Raw genomic sequence first — 23,992 nt, forward strand, 5'->3', positions numbered from 1 at the left:
TTGGGTATGTTTTGCCGTGTAAAATCAGACATTTCTACAAAAAATGTCCCACTTTGAGCATTTAAAAAGGTAGTAACCCTACACACAAACCAAATAGTAAAACACAAAAAATACTACTACAATAAAGAAAATGGCTTCAGAATGCAGTTGGATAGTGCATAAAGCACTTTTCGTTTAATAAAATAAACTTCTTCAAATGCATACATACAAAATATAAACTTTTACTAAAATGAGGTGTCAGGAAGTGCTTAAGCCAATCAGCGCACATGCTGTAATGGTGTAGGCTAACAAAATTAACTCTTCCTGTTCAACATAAAATTTAACAGTGGAATATTACCATTTGTAAACAAGGCAATGCTGCCATTTATAAACAAGAACGATCGAGACTGCAATTTCCAACATGCATCCATAATTAATAAAATATAGATGCCACATCAAAGTAAAAAATATATGTTATAATAAGTATGATAATAATACATATGGGGAATTGCTTTAAGCTATTCTTCCATAATTCAAGATATGTACGTATAAAATGCATATAGAGATATGTATAAATATACTAAATCTCTTCAAATGTAAAATCACATCAAACTAATATTAATTATTTATAATAAAACAAAATTAGTATTCAAATAAACTACGTTCTTAAATTGCTGGAATATATATTTAAATATTTGTTCATATTATCACTAAAAGGTCATAATACTTTATTGCAAATCTAACTCTAGTTAACTTAAAGTTATGGAAGCGTGGATGTTTGTTTAAAACATAACTACAGGAGTTACCAGCATTGCACTAGGCTAACCTTAAACACCAATGTGTTGAGTTACCAGCATTGCACCAAGCCAGCCTTAAAGACCAATGTAAAGAGTTACCAGCATTGCACTAAGCCAGCCTTAAACACCAATGCAATGAGTTACCAGCATTGCACTAAGCTAGCCTTAAAGACCAATGTAAAGAGTTGTAAAACACACAAAAAAAACTACTACAGTAAAGAAAACGACTTCGCAATTCAGTCGGATAGTGCATAAAGTGCATTCCTTTTAATAAAATAAACTTCTTCAGATGCATACATACAAAATACAAACTTTTATTTAAATGAGGTGTCAGGAAGTGCTTAAGCCAATCAGCGCACATGCTGTAATGGCATAGGCTAACAAAATTAACTCTTCCTGTTCAACATAAAATTTAACAGTGCAGTATTACCATTTGTAAACAAGGCAATGCTGCCGTTTATAAACAAGAACAATCGAGACTACAATTTCCACCATGCATCCATAATTAATAAAATATAGATGCCACATCAAAGTAAAAAATATATGTAATAATAAGTATGATAATAATACATATGGGGAATTGCTTTAAGCTATTCTTCCATAATTCAAGATATGTACATATAAAATGCATATAGAGATATGTATAAATATACTGAATCTCTTCAAATGTAAAAACACATCAAATTAATATTAATTATTTATAATACAACAAAATTACTATTCAAATAAACTACGTTCTTAAATTGCTGGAATTATATGTTTAAATACTAGCTCATATTATCACTAAAAGATCATAATACTTCATTGCAAATCTAATTCTAGTTAACTTAAAATTATGGAAGTGTGGATGTATGTTTAAAACTTAACTACAGGAGTTACCAGCATTGCACTAAGCTAACCTTAAAGACCAATGTATTGAGTTACCACCATTGCACTAAGCTAACCTTAAAGACCGATGTAAGAATTACCAGTATTGCACTAAGCTAGTCTTAAAGACCAATATTGCATTGCATGAAGCCAGCTTCAAGGACAGAACAAAAAACATTAGTAAAAGGGTACAATGGCAGGAGTTCTTTTGGGCACTGTCCAACAAGAAACCTTTTCTTAAGTCCAAATTAAAATCTATGACTCATTTAGAAACACTTTGCTCAGTGATAAATTGGGAGTTTGAGAAAAAGTTAAATATTCTTTCTCTATTTTAGAAGGAAAGGTTTGGAGAATTTGTTTAACTGCTAAATTATGCTGTCCTGCCATTAAGATAAAAAACATCTAGCTATAATCTGTTATGCTCATTACATGTGTAATGATTCTCACATGAAAGTTGTCTTTGACAGCATTGCTTTGTGAGCTGTATGGAAAACTTAAAGAGGCAGATGGGAGAAAGCATTGTACAGTACATAATGGGTTACTACAGGGATTGTGAATTACATAGATGCATGCAATTTATAAAAAAGCATCTTAATAAGACACTCTTGTAGATTATAATTGTATTTGTTTATATTAAGGTTCCTTTTTGTCATTTTCTATTTTTTAAATAAATTGTGTTGAGATGGCTTTGCCTATTGTATGTTGATCATTACTAAGGTACACATCTTCTTTCTAATAATTTCAATGGGATCTTTAATATCCACCTAAGTTACTGCCTACTCAGGCAGATGAGACCACAGTTTAATATTATTGTATAATGGCATTTCAGCAGTGCAGGGCCCCAGACTCCCCAAAGCTGCACTGTAGCCTCAGCAGTAGAACAGGAATCCAGACACCTGCTGTCAAGGCACAACTCATAGTCTTTTGAGTTTTTCATCAAAGGAAAATATGCAAACTGTTGAGCCTCTGACAAAGATTTTTCTTGACCGACTAGCAGAGGCTGTTTTGACCCATTGCTTTCTATGTTCTGGGCATAGCATGCTTTTGCTGCACCACTCTGGTCAAACACAAAAATGTTAATATGACCAGGCTGCATATATGGCTGTGGGCCATGTTTTGTAGGAAAGACTCTGAGATAACAAAAAACATTTTTGAACATGGTGCATATGTTTTTACTCAGTAAAACAATAAACGGAACACCTTCTGATTTTTTTGGCTTTGAACCACTTGCCAACATGGAGAAGTCAATGTAGATATCAGAGCAGGCTTTACAATGTCTTTACTTCTTCCTTATCAGGCCCATACTCAATTGTATAGTGCCCCGTTTGGCATGTTACTGTCCAGACATGCCACTTAATTAGAAAGACCTTTATTTTTTTTGTATAAATAATCTTAAATATGAGCTCCATAAGTTACACAAAAAGATTAAAAGCCCTGTCTCTCTATTCCATCTCTTATTGACTTCTGCATGGTAAGGTCTGTCTGGCCTGCAAGGCATCAAATGACCCTGTCCTGCTTGATCGCTTACAAATTCATAAACTGGTAGTACCATAAATGCCTGCTCTATGGACCTGAATCTATATCAAAGCATACACATAACCTGTCGATGGGACCATTTTGTCTGCCAGAACTTGGAAGTTAGGATAGGAAAGACTACCTCCACAAAGAGGCTGTTTACTATCAGACTCCCTTAGGGCTCAGAACTTGGTCATCTACTTTTTGGCATCTACTTCTCAGAAGTCAAGGCCAACATCCAAGACCTCTGGCTGACAATTACAAACTGAGAGCAGTCATAGAACTCCCCCAATGCATTAATATCCTCCAAGAAGGGCTAATACAGACAAATAACTGATGGCATAGTCACAGTTTAAAACTGAATGTCAAGAATACATAATAATACCCTTTGGGAATTCAGCTACTCCAGGATACCTCATTGATAACACACCCCTAAGAGAATACCCAGAAGTCAGGTGTTTGTGGACATATGTAGACAGTAACCTGGCTTTTGACCAGTGTGTATCTAAGGTAGTACGAAAGTAATTCTATGTTGCTCAACCTATCAGCAAGGGTACAGCATCTAGGTTCAAGAAACATCATTTCACTGTATTCACTTCTCACCAGACCCATTATTGAGTACAATACCTCCTTCAGTGTGTACCATGCAGCAACTGAAATAGCCACAGATCCCTCACAAAAAAGAATACAGGGCATTAACAATATGTTCTGTGCAGATCACCTGAATGCTCTCTCTCTCTATACTCTGTCTCTTATAGACTGTTGAGGGGTGATCTACGTCTGGCATATAAGGCATCTCAAGATTCCACTCTGATGGAGCTCTTGCATATCCACAAAACAGATGGCATCAGAGCTACCTGATCCAGGGACATAAACCTTGTTTGTGACTTAAATAGAACATGTTAGAGAGACAGGTATATATCTCAGTGAATACCCTTTCTCTTCAACAGGCTTCTCATCCAGGTGAAGCAGAGTTATTCCCTGACCCTATTCTAGTATAGCTTGACCAGTTGATGGGAAATTAAAAATACTTTCTCTAACTCTCTAGACCTTGTCTCACATTAACTTCTCTGTCCTAAGCACATTACATAATTCTTATCTGTATAATGTAAGATTTTATGTCTGGTGACAAAACTATTGTTAGTCCTTCTGAATGATGTAGGATTCTAAATCTGACAGACATAATGATTAGTTTACTGTAGCAAATCCTTGTTTTTTATGTATATGTTGCTTTGAATATTTTCTGTAAATCAGTTGCTGATCGTTTACTTATTTTTGTAAATTATAATCTGTAGAACATGTGGAGCTTTTCTCCCTGGACATCCACTGAAAAAGGGCTACTTAGCTTAGTCGGACAAACCCGGTCAACAAATGTAAAATAAATAAAAATTAATAAATCTGTCACCTATGTCTCTAATGGATAGAGGCAACTTGTAAGTGTTTGACCATGCATGACTTAGCTGATACATACCTATAACATCTAGGGCTCCAAACTTGTTGGATACATTTGGGATACATGGCCAAACATAAAAAAGCCCTTGTGGTCATTAACATAGCATATACCTAGGAACCTATACCCTACTCATGGAAGATGATTTCTATTCTTGACAAACAAAGCAGCTTCCTAACCCTCTTCAAAAAACAAAAAAAAAACACCCCTTGTCTCATTTCTTCCCCGCTCATCCTTTATGAATAGGAAAAGTAAGCAATTAGAAATTAAGTGTCTAGGTTACCAACAGCTAATGCAATGAATTGCCATAAACTCACCAGACACAGCTCTTCCTGTTTATGGATGCCCAACAAGTGCTATCTGGTTAAATGACTGGCACAGAGTCTTATAGTTGAATAAAGCTGATTCTTGCTTCTGTGCCATCTAGAAAAATAAATAAATTTAAGTTACTCATTTGTTGGTATTGTGTTCATCTGATAAAACTGAATTTTATTAAAATAATCTCTTCACCTGAAAAACAGTTCCTGCCTCAATGAAAATTTAGTAATGGGAAAGTCAATATTAATTTAGTTGTAACAGTCATTTGAGAATCACATTATTGGAGTGCATATTTCATTAAGGGTAAAGGAATTACAGCGTATTTCATTGTGGATTAGGGTTGAAATAGCTATTTTGCTAACCTGATGTCTGGCACTTTTTCATATAGTGAAGGTGCATATAACAAACAAAATCAGTCTTTTTTACAACTGGGATACTGATTTGACTTACAACCATAGTATAAAATAAATATAAGAAATTGTTGCTATAACTTCAGATACATTTTGAATGGAGAATAATTTGAAAAACTGTATCATCATGTGTATTTTTTTTCTTCCATAAGGCTATGTCACTTATAGCTTCATAATGTTATAAAAAGTTGAAATACTAAGAAGGATTTTTCCTGATTTTTTTTTTTTCAGAAAGATTCTTTGACTTCTCTCCAGAAATCCCGCAATCAGTACATTCAGCGCTCTGAAGAATTAGAAAAAGCTACCCAGCTGAGCTCTAAGATTGAAGAAGAACAACTGGCAATGAGCAGTCCAAGTCCCAGTACTGCTATCAAACAGCTGGAAAAGCTGGAAAAGAAACGCTATTCCCGTGAAGAAGCACTTACAAAGGTACAGGACATTTGTTTATTTATTTATTTGCATTTGTTTACCAGGAAGGTCCACTGGGTCAACAGGTACCCATTTTCAGTGGAGGCCCGGGGAGAAAAGCTCCACAGTGATTTACAAATACATGCATTTGAATAACAAGACATGAACTACAATGGTTTTGTACAATGCAGACATTTGAATAGCAGACAACAACAGTAGCATACTACAACATCAGGTTTCACATATAAATAATAGGATACTACAATATCAGGTTTCATGATATCCAAATTCTAAAGTTTTTACTAAGGATGGAGTAATAGGAGAGAGATCAATTTAGGTTATAGGTGGGGTGGAGCTAGCACATGAGCATAGGCACTGGGAGGTGAGATGTTGTTTCAAGGCTTTTTTGAAGAAAGAAGCATTATTGATGGTTCTGAGGTGAGGTGGGAGAGAGTTCCACAGTCTAGCAGTGGAAATGGAGTGGAGTGTTTGACCAGCAGAGAGGTTAGGTTTGCCCATTTGTAAAAGGATTTGATTTTCAGAGCAGAAAGGTCTGTTAGGATGGTAAAGAGTGAGCAGAGAGCAGAGGGAAGAGCAGCTGGAGGGACTGAATATTAGTTTGTGGGCAGTTGTTAGTTGTACGTATGTAAGATGCTGGGGAAGTTCCAGCCAGTTTAGTTGCCGAAGAGAGGTACAATGATGGGAGGAATGTCGTCCATTAGTGATGAACTTAATGATTTTATTATAGCATGAGTCTAGTTTGGATTTAAGACTGGCCTGTATGTTGGTAAAGAGAGGAGCGCCATAAAGAAGTGGTGGTAGCAGGAAGTAGGAGGCAGTGGCTAGTTTAGAGGATTGATTTAGGAAGGTTTTGTGACTGTATAGTATGCCTAGTTTCTGGTGTGCTTTTTTAATGTTGCTGTGTATATGCAAGTCAAAAGTTAGGTGTTCATCTATAATGACACCTAGAAGCTTAGTATGTGTGACTACCTCAATGGTAGTGTTATCTTGGGAGAGAATAGTGAAAGAGTCTTTGGTTATAGTAGTGGTCTTCTTAAGGGTGAATAGCATTAGCTAGGTTTTCTTGGGGTTTATGGTCAGGTGGTTGTTAGCCATCCATGTTTCGGTGAAGCTGAGAGATAACTGGGTACGTTTCAGGAGTTCAGGTGGAGAATTAGCAGTGCAGATGATAATAGAATCATCTGCATATTGGATGATGTTGAGAGAAGCCTTGAGTGAGAGAAGAGTGGAAGTCATTATGAATACCAGAGGTCCTAAGATGGATCCTTGTGGTACCCCAGTAGTGGTGTTGAGGAAAGGAGAAAGAGTGTACCCACTTAGTAGCTTGTTGCCTGTCTGTGAGATAGTAGGAGAACCAGTGTAGGGTGGAAGGAAAGATTCCTTGGTTGGACAGTTTTATAAGAAGAAGAGGGTGAGAGATAGTATCAAAGGCTTTGGAGAGGTTGAGAAATAGAGAGGAGGCAAGTTTTCCGGTGTCTCAAGCCCAGTTGACATAGTCACAGAAGGATATAAGAGCTGTAGTGGTACTATGTCCAGGTCGAAAACTATGTTGGGTTATTGTTAGTAGATTATTGCTGAGTAGAAAGTTTTGGAGTTGGCTGTGTATATATTTCTCCAGGAATTTTGAGATGGGAGAAAAAATGGCAATGGATTTAAACTTGGAGATGTCTGTATTGTTACTGCCCTTGTGCAGTGGGGAATGTATGCTTTTTTCCAAATGGTGGGAACATAGGCCTCTGTGATGGACCTATTAAGAAGTAGGCTGACAGCGCTAGGCAATGGAGTCTGTGGCTATATGAAGGAATTCTGGGGGCAAGTCATCAGGGGCAGTAGTACAAGGCTTTAGTTTCAGTAGTAGTTTCTTTACAGTGCCAGTAGGGATAGGTGCTAGAGAGAAGTTATGAGTGGGGAATGGAGGTATTTGTAGCGGGGGTCTGATGGTTTAGAGTGGTTCTGAGAGAAGTTGGTGGTAAGATTGGGTATGATATCTATGAAATATGTGTTGGAGTGTGGCTGTTTCAGTGGGGTTTTTTTCTGGGTTAGGGCAGGGGTTATTGTTTGACCCAGGAGGTAATAGCTTGTTGATTGAGCTCCATAAGTGTTTTGGGTTTTGTTTGTGTTGGTTTTGTAGATTGTGGCAGTAGTCTTTTTTTATCTTTAATAACTAGGTGCTTTACTTGGTTGCAAAGGTGTTTGTAGGTTTTAAAGGCAGAAGGATTTTTGTGCTTTTGCCAAAGCTTCCAGGCTTTGTCTCTAGAGGCCATGTTCAGTTTAGTTGCTCTTGTGAGCCATGGGGTGTGCCTGGCTTTTACTCATTTTAGCCGGAGGGGAGCGAGGTTGTTTAAGATATTAAGGAAAGCAGAGCTGAAAAATTCAACTGCTTCATCAAGAGGGAGTATTTTTAAGGGATCCCAGTTAATGCTATCTAAACAGTTGTTGAAAGCAGAGGGGCAAAAATTTGATAGGTCTCTGGTATTTCTGTATCGATGTCTGTTTAATGGGGAAGTGGTTTTATGTATTATATAGCGTTTCTAAATCCTGTATATGTTTACATTTAGAAAAGATGCAGAAGGGATAGATCAGTCGTGTTTTAAACTATTCAGTCCTAGCAGATCATTGATAGCCATCCCATACTCATTTGTATAAAAAAGGTGAAGCAAGCTAGACTGGAACAGTCCTTACAATACTTAGACTTCACACACCAGCTTACTACTGCTGATATGTACTTTTCATTATAGAAGTTTCCTATGGCCTCACTTCAACTACCTGCTAGTACACAAATGTAATACTGGAAGTTAAACCCCTCCAGTCTGTACGAAGCGTATTATCTGCCTATACAGGAATAAGACACTGGAATTAGATTATGTTTAAGTGTGAAACTAGAAAGAAGGGAATGAACATTTTGACAGTATGAACTATGATATGAAACAAAAAGGAATATTTATGTATTTATTCTTTGCTACTCAGGCATGCCATATGCACACACACGTTTATACACATTTTTCAGAGTATTGTTTTTTAATGTGACATTTGGCATTTTATGTAAAAAACAAAGTCAGTCTGATTATTTGCTTTTTTAACTATGTCTAACTGAAGAATGTATAATGTATATAGCAGCACTGATGGTACAATGGTGAATATAGTTCCCTTCAACACAGTTGACACCAGTACAATAGCCAAGCAGTGCAAGATGCCTATATATTTCATTTAATTCTAGGGAGCTAAACCGCTCGAGACTACTGGTGCTGCTGCTGTTGTGCGACTGCTTTGGCCTTCTTCATTTTAGATCTGCATTCTTGCATTGTTTCTTGATTTTTGCTCTTATTTTATTGCGGTTCATTTAATTTTAATTTTTGTTACTTTAAAGTTTCTCACCCCACCTTGCAGTTTTAAAGGTTCATGGTTAGGGCCATTTTGCAAATATTTGTTTTCCATTCACAGATTTCAAAGGCATTAAATACAGCTGATTTGTGAGAGGAGCTGAGTAGAGTTTCTTATTTAAGACAAGCATAACAGGAAAATATTTAATCACTGACAGCTACGACTGCTCTGAGACTGCAGCTATTGAGTAACTATTTTGTATTTCTCCAATTTAGGTCTGCATATTTCCATTGCTTCTTGAATTTTGCTCTTATGTAATTGCAGTTTTCTTTATTTTATATTTTTGTTTTTCTTTAAAGTTGTTTTTTTTCTTGGAGATTTAAAAGTTCTTGGGTAGGGGCAGCTAGCAATGATTTATTTTCCATTTGCTGAATACAAATTATTTAAATCTAATTTGTGGTTGGAGCTGAGTAGTCATAGGTTCATAAGTTACTAGAGTATTGGCCCTAGTACCTTTATAAGCCTAGTAGGCATCTTATACCATTGTTCCCTTATTGACCAATTTGTATGGTGTATACTTGCAGCATGAGTCTATGATCAGCACCAACTGCCTTTATCCAAGAGGGATATAGTTGACACCCCCGGGGTAAATTTACAGTTACCCATTCAGTTGTCTAAGTTACGCTTAAATAGGGTCATTGAGGAACTCTGTTTTACATGACATGGGAGTTTGTTCCAGAAGAGCATCAATCTCTGCGAGACATATCTGTCTCTCCAGCTTGCCCTCTTAATGTCACAGACCAGGTTGAGATCTCTAGAATGAGTGAATTTTGTCCCATTTGTCTTGCAGATATGCAGCATTTCCATTAGGGCTGTGTCCAAGACTGGTCAGTAGGCTAGGCACAACTCACCTCTCAGCAGCCTATAAGGTACAGAGTACAGTGATAGGGCCTTCGGTCTGTCCATGTAGTTCATGTGTTGAAGGCCCTGAATTTTCTTGGTGAGAATCCTCTGAGGTCTTATTTATAGTTAGCAGAACAGAGAATGGTTTAAGCATTGAAAAAGGCCAAAAACAATACATCTATGGAACAAAACAGCAACTGCATTCTCTACAATGCCAAGTATGAATTACCCAAGCATTTAATTAAATTGTTCAACTTATCCACAGGGTTTGTACCTGATGCCTTACTGTGTCTCCCCTACACAAGGGTGGCCTCTCTATCTACAAACCTGGGTAATTGTAGACCTATCAGGCCTTACCATTTTTATGTTTAAAACCATTGAATGTATCATAACAGAACTAATTTGTGCAGACATAGGCAACTTTATAGATCTAGACTTCATTCACTTTGGCTGTGTGAATGTCAGGCCTATCTACCGAACCTAATAAGCTTCTTTGAAAAGGTTACAGGGGCTGTGGACAGTGATCAGTCAGTACCATACGTAGAATTCAATAACAATTTTTTGGATTTATCAGATATTTGTTCTCCATTAATCTTTACATAATAATTCCAAAAAGATGAGTCAAACTTTAGAGCGTCTTCTCTTAGTATCTTATAGATAGGTGAGATACTTAATTTTTGATTATCTGTCTTTTCAAGACACCTAATAAAAATCTGAATCAAACTAGGTATAGATTCAGTCTCTAGGTTGTTTGATACTCCCATTTTGTTTTCTATAAACTGCCGTAATGAGTGCATAAACAACCAACTGTCTTGACTATTATCAAACTACATAAAAAAGAGTTTAGTGGTTTAATACTATTTTCAATAAACTGATGCCAGGATATCAAGTTATTTTCTTTTAATTTTTGCATCGCATTGATGTTGAAAGAATCTAGGAAATCAGGGGAGTATGCTATAGGGAATATAAGAAATAGAAAATGTTTAATGCTGTAATTACAATCAATTATATTTAGTTATTAAATATTTGATTAATGCCATAAGAAAAATTATCAAACTTCTTATTAAATAAACAAAATTCACATAAAAGCCAATGAACTCTACTTATTCCATATTGTTCCTTAAATTGATTTTCTATAGTTCTGACATCAGTTATATGAATTTCATGTATTATTTTCCACACAGATATATAGGTAGGTGTGATCCAATGTAATATTACATTAATTATAACTGATTTGGAATAAAGATCTCTGCTAGGGAATGCTATCCCATTACTGTTCCAAGCTCTAATGTGCCATTTATATGCAGTCCTAGGTTTTAGGGGAACCATAAAAATTTAAGTAGCATGGAATCTAATTTTTTAAATAAGTTTTTTGGGAGGGAGTAGTATCAATAACTGTATATAAAACAAAATTTTAGGTTAAATTATCATTTTAATTAAAGAGAGCCTATCCTTCATTGTGAAGAACATTTTATTCCATCTTTTGATTAGCTCACTAATGGTGGTTATTAAATTATCATAGTTTAGTTTAACAGACTCATTCCATGTACTCTTTATACTGACACCCAAATATTCTAATACATCATTCTCCCAAATAAACAGGCTATTCTCTCTTAGGTTTTTATTGATCTTTTTGTTAATTAGTAATGTTTTGGATTTATTATGATTAAATTTAAGCCCTGAAATTCTTTCAAACTTGCTTAAGGTATTAATAACATCATGCAAAGAACCATCAGTATCACCCAACGTTAACAACATATCATCAGCAAATAATTGTATCTTAGGACAATAGTCCTTATTAATTTGAAAGCCTTTTATATTTTGCTTGTCTCTGATATTTGTAGCAAAAGGTTCCATTGAAAGAGCAAACAATAATGGTGACAAAGGACAGCCTTGTCTAGTTCCCTTGAGGATTTCTAGTGGTGAGGATAGACATGATCCAATTTTCACATAAGCTTGTGAGCCACTATAAATTTTCATTAATAAGTTGAAAAAATCTTTGTAGATAAGGCCAACTAATAGAATCATTTCTACATCTAGGCTGATAATAGTTGTTTTTTGTATTTGCATGCTATGTCTATTAATGATAGTAATTTAATAATATTATCTTGCACTTTTCTATGAAGAAGGAACCCTGTCTGATCATTATGTATTAGAGGGTCTATATTATAACATTGAAATCTAAAAACATTGAATGTTATAATATCAACCCCATTCAATCGAAACACCAGAAAACCGAACAGTCAGAATAGCAAATTTTTTCCCAGGGAAACAATTCACTGTTCCAACAAACATACACACAACTCAAGCACACTAAAATAAACAATCCGCACACATACACTTCATGAAACCATACACTAAACCAGACATACACCACTAGCTACCCACTTACCTTAACCCAACCCTGACCCTAAGGTCCCTAACTATCGCACACTCACCTTACCCGCTCCCTAACCCTAACTCACCTACCCCACCGTAACCCTCACGTCCACACAATCACACATTTACCTGACCCACGCCCTAACCTTAACTCACCAAACCCATGCCCAATCGCACACTCACCTTCATTCGCACACTTCCTTAACCCGGTCCGTAACCTTCGCTCCACAGTTGAGGAAATAGTGAAGCTGCAGAAATGGCCCACTGAATACTTTCCCTAGAAAAGTATTTGGTGTTCTGCAGCTTTGCTATTTCAAGCGTTCGCTTACTGGGTTCGATATTATAACATTCAAAGTTTTTGAACTTCAATGTTATAATATAGACCTGTCCACAATTAGATAATATTTTCTTTATCTTATTAGCTAATATTGTCATGAACATTTTATAATCAGTGTTTGTAATGAGATTGGCCTATATGTATCACAAGATTTGGGGTCCTTACCTTGTTTTAATATGGGGGATATAATTGAGTATTCCCATGATGGCGGTGTTATACGTTTTTGCTTAACCATAGTAAAGGCACTCATCATTTTTTTTATTATATATTCAGGAAAAATCTTATATAGTTCAGGAATTATTCCATCCAGTCCTGGAGCTTTATTATCTTTTAATTTTTTTTTTTTTTTTTTTGCTCTTTCACTTCAACTGTTAGTGTTATTTGTTTCTTTACTATGTTATTTTGTTGCATTGACACCTTAGTAGTTATCTTCTTCTTCTGTCGGGTTTTCTTGGTTAGGGGTCACCACAGTAAATCATCTGTCCGCTCATGATTGGCAGTGGAGTTTTATGGTGTCGAGTTGCCAGCCCAGCGCCCAACCTTCAATGGAAGGCACACACATGCACACACTCATGCCTAGGGCCAATTTGGAGTGTCCAATCCACCTACAGCATGTCTTTGGGATGTGGGAGGAAACCGGAGCACCCGGAGGAAACCCACACAACCACAGGGAGGATATGCAGACTCCACACAGAGGGCACCCCAGCCAAGGATCGAACCGGAGAACCTCTTGCTGTGAGGCGACAACGCTAACCACTGCACCACCATGGTAAAAGTATTTATTACATTATCTGTCTCCAAAAGTGGTGTGTTATTATTTATATCTTTATAGTAGTTTTTGAACACTTCTAATATACCCATTAAGTTAGATGTACTCTTAACTGAACCATCACTTTTTATATTTAATCTCATTAACAAAATTTTGACTGTTTATTTTTTTTGGATCTTACTGCTATTTTATGTAGATATTTGGGATTTATAGCATAAGATTGTAATTTAAAATTTTCCAGGTTTATGGCTACCTTATGATTCAGAACTTCTAATTAATTTTGATTTAACTTAGTAATTTCGTTATGTGCTACTTTGTTATTTGGTTTTGCATCTGTTTTTATCTTGTATATTTTTTTGTAAGTCTAAAAGTTTTTTGTCCTGCTCTCTCCTTTTTTTAAGGTACCAAGATTTTATTCTATCATATATATAAACTTTAAAGGTGTCCCATAGTATAGTATCAGTCACTTCATCATTATCATTTGTTTCAATAAACATGTCGATTTCTTTCATTATCCATTCCCTAAAGTCTTTTAACTTAGTTATGTAAGCAGGAATTCTCTGTAGAAATCTTAAATCATCTGTATATGTAGTTAATGTAATGTTTATAGCATTATGGTCCGAAAGTGAACAAGCCATTATAGATGTCACTTATTTCAGAGTATATATTATTTGATACAAAGACCTTATCAGTGTTTGTGTAGCAAACTGATATGAATTGTGAGGAATAATGTTCTTTTAAGCCATGTATATCTTTAAGGTTCATCTGGTTTGTAAAGTTGTTTAACTTTTTGGCTTGAGATGTTAGTTTTATTTTACCATTTTTAGAAATATCATTGCCTGATAATAGGCAGTTAAAAATCACCTGTTGCTATAAGTTCCCCTTTTGCATTTGAAGTAATCAGGCCCAGATATTTGTCAACATATTTAGTACTCAGTCCTGGTATCCAGTATGTATTAATCAAAGTATAATACTTCCTATTGATTTCCAAAATAACCATGCTTAGCATCCCATCTTTATCTGAAATTGTATCTATAATTCTTGGCATAGTATAAGTATTTTTCCATAGAATAAGAGTGCCCCTTCTCTTAGTCGTAAAAAATGAATCAGCCAGAATGGTATAGCCATTGAATAAGTATTTTTGTAGATCTTTTTTTAATAGATGGGTTTCCTGTAAAAAAAAATATCTGGGCTTTATGCATTTTGATATATTTAAGTAAACCAGCTCTTTTGACATTATTGTTCAAACCATTAATATTTAATGATAAACATTTATAAGCCATTGACTATAATGTGTATATTATTACTAACTGAAAGACCTTTCTTCCATGTTGACTTGAAATCTACTGAAAACTTACTTATCATGAATGCATAATGTGTATTAAGCACTACTTTCAAAAACGCAAAACTATTCACAAACACATACATGAAACATAAAGTTTCTGATTTAGTTAAAAACTTAACTAAACAATCCATCCACCACCTCTCCAAAACCAAAAGACACAAATTATCCATTTCTGCTTAGACTATAGTATAAAAACAAAAAAGAAAAGCATTATGAAAGCAACTAAAGAAATCTGAATCTGTGAAATATACATTAGAATGAGAGTGTCCAATATATCTGAAGCTATATGAATATGTCACATATGATAATAGCCCCTCTAATATATAGATATGCCAGAAACACATCATATCAAAGTATGTATAAAGATTAGAAGCTGAAGGTTAAGAAGATTGTCAATATTTCCAAGACTTTTCAAAAAACATCAGATGATTTAACCATTTTGTCAGTCATCTATCTAACATTTTTCATGTAAGGATCTGTTGAATATATGCATATATATATATATATATATATATATATATATATATATATATATATATATATATATATATATATATCAAACACTTATTATAACATAACTATTATATTTTGCAATTATACACATATTACTCATCAGTATTAACAATATCTATGTTGACGTCCTTCATCAGGAAGGGGGGGGAGAGAGAGAGAGGGGAAAAAAGGGGGTCCTCACAACCCTCTGTTTAGTTACTAAAGGTTTAGCTATGTAACATAAGTCTGATGTTAATATGCATAATGAGTTTTCTAATGCAGCTCCTCATTCACTTGATGTCATTTAGTTACTAATAGTGGCATTGAATCTGCAGAATGTATGCATCTATAATAAAACATAGGCATTTTTAAAGGAGTTAAACACTTTTAGCAGAACTAATTATTTACCATTTAAAGTATCTAAGTGAAGGATAACAGAATTGCAAGAGAAAAGAATTCTAAGTACAACCATTTAACAAGTTCAAAAGGTCAAATGATGTCATCACTGTTGTTTCCTCAAGCTGCAGCTTCATAAACTTGTTAAAAAGTATCTAAATAGGCTCATGCACGGCAGAAGTTTCTCTAGTGAAGAAAAAAGCATTTTTGGTGGGAAATTCAGATCTTGAAGCTTTTAGACTTTACAGAAAGCAAAAAAAAAAAAAAAAAACACTTAAGCTGCCTTGTCAGTGCATGTCACGAATCTCCACAATGAGAACAGTCACACAGACACCAGTTTCCTCACAAAACATCATCATGAAAACATTAACCCTTTCATATAAAACTGCCTCAAATCAGAAATCATATTATAATATTTCAACCATTTACCCACCAGTTAACCAAACCAGAGAGAGAGGGAAAAAAGGGAACCTAATATATATGTATAAACTTATATTTAGCTATCTATAAAACACCATTAATGTACTGTATTAATGTTTATATGTATCTAAACAAAGACTCTAAGACATCTACTTAGAAACATTAATCAGAAACACCTTGTTACCCCACTACTGACCCACTAGAAAAAATGCACTTTGATATTAAGTCAAATTATACCATTACTGAAGAATTAGAAGACATGCATCATTTGTAGTTATTTAAAAAGGAAAAGTATGTAAAGTACTTATAATGGGAAAAAGAGAGAAAAAGAACATTAGTAATAAAAAAGAATAGGAAGAAAGAAGAGAGATAGAGAGAAAGTGAGAAAATGTTATTTAAATACACAGTACTATATGTAATTAAAAGAAGTAGCTATAGAAAGGAAAAGAGAAAGTTAATAATAAAGATGATTCACATTACCTTACAGCATAGAGACTTTCCAGAATCAAATATATTATGATTCATAAAACAAAGCATTTAAAATTAAAAGGGATTTATTCATTTGTCCTTTAGTTTCTTAGTTTTGTTTGCTCCTTCCTTCACAAACCATTCATTTTTTGTTGCCTGCCTCTTCAAAGTCTGGGATGACCATTCCATTTCTTCTATGTCCAACAGTATTTTCTTCTTTTGGATAAATTCTACTGCTTCTTGTAGGGAATAAAAGATCTTCACTCCTTCTGGCAAGGTGATTTTTATTCTTGCAGGAAAAAGAATTTCAGCTTTAATATTGGCCTTTTTCAAGGACTTAATTAGAGGAACAAACATCTTTCTTCTGAATATGACTGTAGAGGTATAGTCATTGTCAAAATGAATAACTTTTTCATCCATCTTGATAGGGGAATTAGTCTAAGCTGATTTCAGCACTAAGTTGTTGTCTTGCGAGGAAAGAAATCTAACTATTATAGACCTGGGGTTAGATGAACTCAGAGATTAAGCTGGATTTGCCAGGGACCGATGAGCCCCCTCAATTCCAAAAGAGAGGGATTCAGGCATGTTTAAGGCTGATGAAAACCATTTATTGAGGAATTGAATCATGTTAGCACCCTCATCTTTCTCAGGAATTTCATATATTCTTATATTATTCCTCCTTGATCTACTTTCAAGGTCTTCCAGTTTCTCAATCAGCCTGGTATTTTGTTTCAGAAGAAATTCATTGTGGTGTTAATTTTCTGTCACTCTAGTATCTAGGTCAGTTACTGTTTCCTTTAAGGCAAGAATCTGTTCAGATTTTTTTTTTACTATTCCATTTAGAAGTTCCAGTTGTTTACTGCATTCTTGTTTGATAATATCCATTTTGTTTTCGAATTTGTCCATTTTTAGTGACAGTTCTTGGATGTTTGTTTTAAGATGTCGTTCTTTCTTGACTGCACTCTCCTCGTGTGGGTTCTTTGAGTTGCTCATGTTAAGGTCTCCAGTAGAAAACATTTTGACGGGAATAATTAAAAAATTCTCTTGGCTGTGTATTAATTTTTACAAAATAATAAAGAGTCTAGGTTAATCTAACTTTTAGTATACTTTTAAATAGATTTTTCTAAAAATTAAAGTATATTTCCTGTCAAGATATTAAAATCTAAGAAGAGCTATGGATTTCTGCTGCTATCAGACTGGCATCTTTGCCACACCCCCATTTTCCCTTTTTGACTAGTGTATCAATTTGAGAAAATTGTGTTTCAGTCAATGGCAGGTGTGACCATTTTATTAGATTAAATGTGTTTAAATGAATTGTGTGCATGATGATCAGTAATATACTCATATAATACTACTCTAAGGTTAGTTTTGGCACTTATATTTTACTTTGAGTATCTCTTTTTCTTCATTTTTTCTTCTTCTTCTTCTATCATGTTGAAATGGACTGTGGCTAAAACCAATCCAGTTGCCTTTTAACAAAAGCACAAATAAATAAATATATTTATCAGTGTATTGTTAAATCTCTGCATAGTTACTCATTTTGCTGTTTATTTCTCTATTACATGCACACACACACACACACACACACACACACACACACACACACACACACACACACACACACACACACACACACACACACACACACATATATATTTTCCTCTTTTATAATTTGAAAAGCTGAGAGATAGATATGCAAGTAACTGGGACAGAATGGGAACATAATAAGGTTGCAGCGACGCAAAATGGAGTAAATGAACACAGACAGAAAATAAGCCAGCCGTATAGTGTTTTCTGTATTCTAGTTTGGAAAGTAATTGCAGACAACCACAGCAAAAAAAAGTAAATAAAATGATTATAGTTTCATAGTTTCTATACAGTTATCTTTTCTTTTTTTTTTAAATAATCATGGTTCCAAAACAGCACAATAACAACATAAGATTTTTTTTGTTGTTATTTTTTCTACTTATGTAGGTACAGAAGGCTGAGACATCTTACAAAGCATGTGTTAAGGATGCTAATCGGTGCCAGAAAGACCTGGAACTGACAAAGGAAAGAATTGTCACACATGTTCGCAAACTTGTGTATCAAGCAGACCAGGTTTTAAAAGAGGTAAGCACTGTTTTGTCACAAAACCCACAAGAGCAAGTTGTGACCTCACTGTCAGAATTGAAGGACTAGATAAACTTGTCTTCAGATATATGACTTGTCTTAAGAAGTTAAGTTCCTTCAGAATGGAATGAATTGCAGTGTATTCGCAGAAATCTAGAACAGTGAATCTGTGCACTCAGCTGTTCATCCATTGGGCTATTTCTGTATAGTCACTTTATCCAATTAAGGGTGAGATGAAGGGAGAACATATCCTTGCAGGCACAGGACATGCATGCAAACACATTCTGGTCCAACACCAGTTTAACTATTGTGATGTCTGTAAATAATAAGTGACAAAGAAAAAATTCTGAGACTAATTCTTTGACCAGCATATTGCAGCAATGGTCAGAAAATCCTCTTTTTTAGCCCATCTGATTGCAAAGGCTATTTCATCTAGGTACGAAAAAGTCCGGACCCCTCTATATTTCTACACTGATCAGACACATGATAGAATAAAATGCCCCCTTGTGATGTATCTTATTCAATATATCAAGCAGTTAGAGAGATCCTAAAGGGTCTTGACTAAAAAGATCCTGGGACTAAAGGGCCTGATCTATCAAGAGAGACTTCAGGCCTTTTCCCTGTATCAGAGCACTACATACTCCTTATGAATGATCTGTTCTTTGCTTTCAGGGCCATTAGGGATCCAGAAATCCAAGACCTCTTATTTTTCCCACAAATCAAAAAGTCCTGTGAACACTAGAACCAGAGATCAAAACCTGCTTCAGCAAATAAATCATGGTGGAGAGATAGATTTATCATTCAGCAATTAGTCCTTCTCTGGAAAAAACTTCCTATCTAGATCAAGCAAGGTGACACACTATCTTTCTTTAAGAAGTAATTAAACATTTGGATGGGTGTTCATCAGTTCACCCCAGGTATGACTGGAGAAAGGAGGTAAAATCTAAGGGTGAGCATTGGCAAGTTGTAAATGGTAAACTGTCCAGGTGCTTTTACTTTCTATGATTCTATGAGTCTTAAGATTCTCTGAGATGCAGAAGGAAGGTAGAAACTGTAGCAAAATTCCACACATACCTAAGGGAGACATGTAAACTTTGTATAGAAGGTGTCCAGGTGGTAAAAGAGCCAGAAGGATCAGTGGGACAACTACATTAACAGCTCACTGTTTCATTTGTATGTAATGTTATCATATAGCCCCAGGAATCAGAGGCAAAGCTTGATAATAATAATCCGGGACAAAGACCCCAAAATTAAAGGATAGTTTTAAATGAAGGTACAATTCACTCATAAATAGGATGTAATAAGATGACTAATAAAATATGTATTTTTGAAAAGTAATAGTTAAACAGCTACAATGATGGTCATTGAACAAAGTCATTGCATGGTCATTGCAAAGTGTATGAGCTTCTGAGGGAGCAAAATGAGGCATTCAACATGATTGACAGGGAAGCTCTCAGGGTGGCTAGGGCAAATCTGAAGAGAGGGATAAAGGAAGCAAAGAGGGCCTATGGAAGGAAGGTCCAAAACCACTTCACTGATACAAGGGACTCCAGGAGCGTGTGGCAGGGCATAAAAGCCATTACAGACTTCAAACCACTATCAGCTAAATGTGGGGACAGCACAGAATTCCTGGGTAGGCTAAACATCTTCTACAGCAGATATGAGGAGAGGAACTGCTCAAAGGCAGTGAAACTTCTAACTAGCCCAGAGGATGAAGTGCTCAGTCTAACCACAGGTGAGGTGAGGAAAAACTTGTGACAGAAAGGCTGCTGAACCAGACAACATCCTGGGAAGGGTGTTAAAGGACTGTGCTGAACAACTAAGCATTGTACTTACAGACATTTTTAACATCTCCCTTGTCAAATTTGCATTTCATGTCAATCACTCCACGGCGGATGCCATCTTGTTTGCATTACATCTCACAATGGCACACCTGGAGAATAAGGACAGTTGTGTTACGATGCTGTTTACTGATTTTAGTTCAGCATTCATCACAGTTATCCCACAATAGCTAATCAAGAAACTTGTAAATCTAGGCATCAGTAAGCACATGTGCAACTGGATACTGGACTTTTTGATCGAAAGACCACAAAGTATGTGTGGGCAAGAATTTCTCAAGAAACATTACAATTAACACAGGAGTACCCAGGGATGTGTATTGAGTCCACTATTGTTTACCATACTAACTCACAACTGTACAGCCTCACTTAATATCACTCACATCATCAAGTTTGCAGATGACACCACAGTCATGGGCCTCATCAGTAATGAAGACGAAGGAGCATACAGGGACGAAGTGCATCTACTGACTGATTGGTGTGCTAGGTACAGCCTTGATCTCAATGTCACCAAAACCAAGGAGATCATAACAGATTTCATGACAGCTCATCCAGCTCACTCTCCACTCATGATTAATGGAGAGAGAGTGGAAATAGTAAGTAGTACAACATTCCTGGTAGTCCACATTGCAGAGGACTTATCCTGGTCACTAAATAGCAGTCACATAGTCAAGAAAGTCCACCAATACCTGCATTTTCTGCGAATGTTAATGAAAGCTAATCTGCCACCCACCATCCTTATCACCTTCTACGGGGGGGGGGCATAGAAAGCATCCTAACAAACAGCTTCACAGTGTGGTATGGGGGCTGTTCAGTTGCAGATCAAAAAGCCATACTGAGGGTGGTGAAGGTCACTGAGAGAATAACAGGCTCCAATTTCCCAGCGATACATGGTCTATAAATTTCACATTGCTACAACAGGGCCATAAAAATAGCCAGTGATCATACACACCCTGCCTATGGTCTGTTTACAAGTTTGTCATTTGGTAGGCGATACCGCAGCATGCACTGTAAAACAACCAGATTCTGGAACAATTTCTTCCCTCAGGTGATTAAGTTCTTGGACTCTGAAAGCAATCATAGGAATGTTAGTCATTGCCAAGGTCTTGTGTCAGTCAAACCATTGTGGTGCAATAGAAATTATGAGATCATCTCTCATAGTTACCTGTTTACAATGTCAGTCAAGTGCAATATTTATCTGTTAGCTATTCTAACATATCAAAAGTAAGTATGCAATAAATTAATGTGCAGTAATCAATCACTCAGCTGCTAGAAGCTGTTGACATAGTAATTTATCATAGTATGTAGCAAAATAACAGTCTAACTTAAAGTTAATGTTATTTATGTTGGATGTGCTATATGTCATTTTTATGTGTATAATTGTCATCTCAGTACTGAACCTGATGCACATCATGTTGTTTAAGTTACCCTTGTGGAGTATACATGACAATAAAGATCACTATGACTTTGACTTAAAAGATTGTTACAAAATCCAAGTGACAAAGCAAAATTATGAGGCAAAATCAGGAATATCTTAGAAAATCAGGGATAGCCAAATGGTAAAAATGTTGTAATCAGTGTGTTTTAGTGATAGTGTAAAGCATAAATGTAACTGCCATAAAAATATCTCATTGCGGTGGATAAACATAAATGATTCTGTAAGATCTAAATGAAAGTGGTACAGTATAACTTTCGCAAGTGGCTGACACTAACATTTTGGTTTGTTTAACTTGGCCCTTTTTCTTGTTATATGCAGCATTTAGATACTCATCTCAGAGCAAATCCCATTGAAGTAATACCCTTCTTACTTACTCATGCCATTCTTCTCCTACTAAACATATTATTCATTTCACTTCTTTCTTTCTTTCTTAAACAACTATACAGCCTCTCTATTGTCCATATTGACAGCTATCATAAATTTAGATGATCTGACCTTTTCCAGCTACCAAATAAATCTAATGTTATGTATGTGACACTGCCAGCCCAGCAATATGGAATTTTGTAAATAATCATATGTCATCTGTGAATATTAATATGATTCATACGCTTGTCTTACAAATATGCTACTCATGGGTCTAAGGGAACCAATAGTGGGCAGACCAGACTGCCCCAACAGAGCCTGCCAGTAGCAGGGGAAGCCACTAGTCCAGTTAAACATCCAGGACCAAGGGTTATATGTTTTAAATGTAACCAGTGGGGCCATGTAGCATATGTCCACAGAGACAAGGTGGAGAACAAAAGATGGGAGAACCAGTAAGTGGGAATGACAAAATGCCAGCAGTAAGTTGTCTAGAGACAATAAGGGTACCAGTCTACCACAAAAGGTTATATCCTATCTTAGTGAATGGGAAAGAGGCCATGGCTAAGAGAGACACAGCCTCTGACCTAAGCATTGTGAAGCCTGCAATGGTTACAGAGGAGCACTACTTGCTTGGGCAGTCTACTCCAGTCAGAGCTTTAGGAGGGACCCTATTCCAAATACATTTGGCTAGGGTTCATCTTAACTGGGAGGGTGGAAAATGAAGGAAGCACGTAGGTGTGTTTGAGGATATCTCTGCAGATGTCCTGATAGGGAATGATTTTGATAATGCAGTACCCTGTGTGCATGCAGTTACATGCAGTCAGGCTTGGAGACAAGCATGTGGGTCTGGTAGCCTGAGGGAGACTCAGACAGACCGCACACTTGCAGCCAGGACTGGTGAGGTGGTTACTTCAGGGAGGGAGCTATGCTGTAGCAGTGAGACTGAAGGTGAGCCACAGCTGCTTGTGGGTACTGATGTTCCCCTTGGACAGAGTGACTGCAAGGGCAGAGACGAGTAGTCTGACAGTGAGGCACCACTGTCAGAGGATACCAGAATTCCTGTGGAAGGGGAGCTAGGAAGGGTTACAAAGAGAGAGTTGAGACAGGCACAGCTCTCAGACCCTACATTACAAGGCCTGAGGGAGGTAGCTAGTGAGGCACCTCATTCTCAAGGGAAGGGGATATCTGTATACTGGGACAAAGGGTTAATGTATAGAGGGTGGCCCACTGAGTGATGGATAGAGGGTAAGAGAATACAGCAGTTGTTGTGCTCAGAGCCTACCATCTGGCACTTCTAGCCAAAGCCCATGATATTCCCTTTGCAGGTCATATGGGCATAAAATGTACAAAGAGATGTATTATGCAGAACTTTATTGGCCTGGGATTTCCAGAGATGTAACAGGGTACTGCAGGACCTGTGAGCAGTGCCAAAACGTAGGCAAGGCAGTAGACAAGGCAAAAGCTCCTTTGATGCCTTTGCCTGGGATTGAGGAGCCATTTCAGAGGGTAGCTATGGATATTGTTGGGCCTCAGAGTACCCCAAGTTCCACAGGGAAAAAATATATCTTAGTGGTAGTAGATTATGCTACCAGATACCCTGATGCAGTGGCCCTGCCCTCCACTGAGGCAGAAAAGGTGGCAAATGC

At 36.3% G+C, this 23,992-nt stretch overlaps 1 protein-coding gene across 4 annotated transcripts in view; it reads left to right on the plus strand.

Moving 5' to 3' along the window:
• Positions 1–23,992, plus strand: part of LOC122812148 (GEM interacting protein) — a 1,774,188-nt gene that overhangs the window by 1,403,686 nt on the left and 346,510 nt on the right. For all 4 annotated transcript variants that reach the window (XM_044084459.1, XM_044084456.1, XM_044084457.1 and 1 more), the window contains 2 exons: positions 5,568–5,765; positions 18,570–18,707. In XM_044084459.1, coding sequence (XP_043940394.1) covers positions 5,568–5,765; positions 18,570–18,707 — 336 coding nt within the window. The remainder of the gene's footprint in view (positions 1–5,567; positions 5,766–18,569; positions 18,708–23,992) is intronic.

This window comes from Protopterus annectens, chromosome 9.part0 (genome assembly GCF_019279795.1).
Source record: "Protopterus annectens isolate FY-2018-M chromosome 9.part0, PAN1.0, whole genome shotgun sequence".
Taxonomy (NCBI): domain Eukaryota; kingdom Metazoa; phylum Chordata; order Ceratodontiformes; family Protopteridae; genus Protopterus; species Protopterus annectens.